Source organism: Galeopterus variegatus, unplaced genomic scaffold (assembly GCF_000696425.1).
Source record: "Galeopterus variegatus unplaced genomic scaffold, G_variegatus-3.0.2 Scaffold2184, whole genome shotgun sequence".
NCBI lineage: Eukaryota > Metazoa > Chordata > Mammalia > Dermoptera > Cynocephalidae > Galeopterus > Galeopterus variegatus.
The window spans coordinates 276,589-280,537 of NW_007728295.1; the positions used below are offsets into that span (position 1 = coordinate 276,589).

Here is a 3,949-nt window from a genome sequence, read left to right on the forward strand (position 1 = left end):
CATGGAGACAATGACAACTCGGAGCATAGAATGAGTGCAGAATGTGTAAATTAGATGAGATTCTACCTGCAATAATCTTAGCAAAGCACCTGCTACATTGCACATCCTTCATAAGTAATCGTCATAATTATTATCCTTATGAGCTGTATCTAATTGGCTAATTTTTACCCAGATTCATTTTTCTGTGGCATGAATTTTTGTGTGTGAATGTTGAAAACATGACAATGTTAAAAAAAATTGTTTTAAATTGTTGTTTCAATGATAAATTCTATTTTGTGTCCATTATCAAATTCTAGTATTTCAGCCGAACTTAATAAATAAGAGGAACATATTTCCACAGAGGCATGTGGCATTTTTTTAAAAAGTAAATGACAAAGTGGGGATACCAGTAGAGCAGTCCTCCCATTTGACAATGACCGAAATGTGAATGTGCCATGTCTTGATCTTACCGCTGTCTCCCATTTGCTTCAGTTCCAGGAAAACCACGGCTTGTGATTAACCACACTCAGATGAACACCGCTCTCGTTCAGTGGCACCCACCTGTGGACACATTTGGACCCCTTCAGGGCTACCGTCTAAAATACGGCCGCAAGGATCTGGAGCCTCTCACTACTCTTGAGTTCTCTGAGAAAGAAGATCACTTTACAGCTACAGACATCCACAAAGGAGCATCGTATGTCTTCAGGCTCTCCGCCAGAAACAAAGTGGGCTTTGGGGAGGAGATAGTGAAGGAGATTTCTGTTCCTGAAGAAGTGCCAACTGGATTCCCTCAAAACCTCCACTCAGAAGGCATCACTTCAACCTCCGTGCAGTTATCTTGGCAGCCACCTGTCCTGGCAGAGAGAAATGGCATGATCACCAAGTATACCCTTCTGTATAGGGATATCAACATCCCCCTTCTGCCAATGGAGCAGCTTATTGTTCCCGCTGACACCATTATGACACTCACTGGCTTAAAACCAGATACCACATATGATGTAAAAGTACGTGCTCACACGAGCAAAGGGCCCGGGCCATATAGTCCCAGTGTCCAGTTCAGGACACTGCCTGTGGATCAAGGTAGGATTTGTCTGCTTATGGCCTTCCTCCTTTAAAGGAATTTCAGTCTTTGGAAATCAGTATTTTGAAGCTATACATAACTGATCGGCCCATTCATATTAATAGGTTCAGCAAAAACAAAAAGGTAAAGTATGTAAAACTTACCACATTTTGGATGCCTTAGATTTCAGTTATAGAATGTCGAGCAAGTCTGGCTGACAGCACCCCAATGTTCTCAGGTAAGGAAAACATAATATAGTTGACTGAATTGGAAAGAAAGGAGAGCTCTTTATGAGAATGGGGTATTAAGATTAATGCTCTATGCAGGTAGGCAAATCACACTTTTCTCTGTGATCGAAGTAGACAGTACGTAGCACAGGCACTGTGGTCCGTGGTGGAAAAGGACAGGTCATATGTTTTTAGGAATAGTTTAAATACACTGTTTTTCCTTTTCCAGCAGTGTTTGCAAAAAATTTTCATGTCAAAGCAGTAATGAAGACTTCAGTCTTGCTGTCTTGGGAGATTCCAGAGAATTATAATTCCGCCATGCCTTTCAAAGTAAGTTTTCTAATTTGTAAGATATCAGGGGTAAAGTGGAGGGAACAGTTCATCTGGGCAAGTCATCTGCAGAGCATAGGGACCACTTTGATTTCAGCCACAGGTACTTGCTATTCTCATCTGTGACTTTCACACAAGAGATTGAGTTTTGTGCTTTGGCAGTGTGACCTTTCCACTCTAAAGAGGGGCAAGAGTTCAAACCTAGGCATGGCATAAATTACCCACTACTTTGAACTTGAAGTTTTTACATCTAAGCTAGTGCTTTTGTTTTTCCACCAGAGAATGAACTTTATATGGTTTCTACCTATGTATAATGCAATATCCTTGAAGTTTTTCATTTTGTTTATTGGTCTGAGTTCTTGGCACATTTTAAACCCTGGTTTGCCATCAAGACATATTGAGAGATGTTAGCAAGAAGTACAGGCTTATGAAATAAGGAGTAGAGAAACAGTGTTGAAAGTAAAAATATATTTAGGAAGAGGAATTAAAATCCTTAGAAAAAAGTATTGGGGGTAATATATTGAAAACTTAGGCCACTTCTGTACACAGTTCATTAACATCACATACAAGCGACAGGTCAAATATTGAAAAGCTCTTGTATACTTCTTTGTGTATTTGTAATAGACTTAGAAACATTATGTCATCACACAGTAAAAACCAACAGTTTCTAGATTATGAACACATATCAGCTTAGGAATCTCCCCTAATTAGAATTGACTTGATATATATTTTCCATAAGCAGGTGCACATTGATTTAGAAAATACATTTTGCCTCTCTGATTGCCAGACTTGTCTGATTGGTTGTATCTCTTTAGATTCTTTATGATGATGGGAAAATGGTAGAAGAAGTGGATGGCCGAGCCACACAGAAGTTAATTGTCAACTTGAAACCTGAGAAGTCATACTCATTTGTACTGACAAATCGTGGAAACAGTGCTGGTGGGCTGCAGCACAGAGTGACAGCGAAGACCGCACCAGATGTACTACGTACCAAGCCTGCCTTCATTGGGAAGACCAATTTGGATGGCATGATTACTGTGCAACTGCCCGAAGTACCTGCAAATGAGAATATAAAGTAAGTTGATTGAAGGGTTAGGGGTCAAGGAAAGAATTGCCGGTAAACTGGAAAGTTACATCTCAGTATAGTGGTTATAAAAGAATATTGCTAAATGCAGAGTAAAAGATTCTTCTGCATAGGCTTACAGTTTTGCTATCCAAGTTCTGTTGCACTGTGTTCTGGTGTCCATTGTAACACAGATTCTCATTAATTTGACGTTGAGTTTTTTTGATGCTCCAGGAACAGTATTATTTAAAAGAGATAAAGACGAAAAGAGCATAGTGCTTACTATAAAGCAGTTTATGACGTAGCATATAGAATTAGGTGAATAGCTGACTAATCCTAATATTTGGCAAAATATTATAATTGTGAGGAAGTCTTAGAAAATGCTATAAGGTTGAAAGAAACTTTGGGAAATTAGATAAAAACGGTACATGACACTGCTGAAAAATAGAAATAATTTCAAAAGGTTAAGTTCTAAATGACACTGGAAAAAACATTAGCATTAGAAAATACAAGTTTTTTGGGCCGGCCCGGTGGCGCACTGCTACAGTGCGCCGCTTGGGAGCGCGGCGGCGCTCCCACTGAGGGTTCAGATCCCACATACAGACCGGTTCCCGCTCACTGGCTGAGCGAGGTGCGGGAGCAATACCGAGGGTTGCGATCCCGTTGCCGGTCCCGGTCCGGTGCGGGCGCGACACTGAGGGTTGCAATCCATTGCCGGACACGAAAAAAGACAAAAAGGAAAAAAAAACAAATACAAGTTTTTTGTTTGGATGGAGCATAGTGTGAGGCCAGTGGGCTTGCAGTAGATAATTGGATCCAGTCAATTGATATGTCCATAGACATATTGCTGGTTGGTTGCATAAGCAATAGAAGACAACTGCACATTCACCAAAACGTATTAAGTACAAGTACTGTGATGGACCCCAGGGAATATAAAAAGATATGATTCCTGTCTTCAAAGAGCTTCTTTTAGATAAAGCGGTGGATATAGAGAAATAGATGTGATAAGTGTTAATGATAGAGTTATAGTTTATCTCAAAAGTAGCTAACATAGAATGAGATGGGTCAAGGAAGTTTCTGAATTTAATCTTAAAGGACAAAAAGGTGGCATACCAAAAATAAGAGGGAAAAGACGATATGGAAAAGGCAGCAGCGTGTGTAAAGGCAGCAAGCGGTACTGTAAGGCTGGAACCCAGAGCGCTTGGGCAAAAGTGGTGAGAGAGGGAAGAGGGAGGCATCCAAGAGCCAAGCTGTGCTCAGAAGCTGGACCGGTATTGTGTAGATGATGGA

At 40.5% G+C, this 3,949-nt stretch overlaps 1 protein-coding gene across 1 annotated transcript in view; it reads left to right on the forward strand.

Moving 5' to 3' along the window:
• Window positions 1-3,949, forward strand: part of LOC103597074 (receptor-type tyrosine-protein phosphatase delta) — a gene marked incomplete at its 3' end in the record, with an annotated part of 296,277 nt that overhangs the window by 257,764 nt on the left and 34,564 nt on the right. Inside the window, exons 17-19 of the mRNA XM_008580873.1 lie at window positions 472-1,059; window positions 1,496-1,596; window positions 2,412-2,671. Of these exons, the coding sequence (XP_008579095.1) occupies window positions 472-1,059; window positions 1,496-1,596; window positions 2,412-2,671 (949 nt within the window). The remainder of the gene's footprint in view (window positions 1-471; window positions 1,060-1,495; window positions 1,597-2,411; window positions 2,672-3,949) is intronic.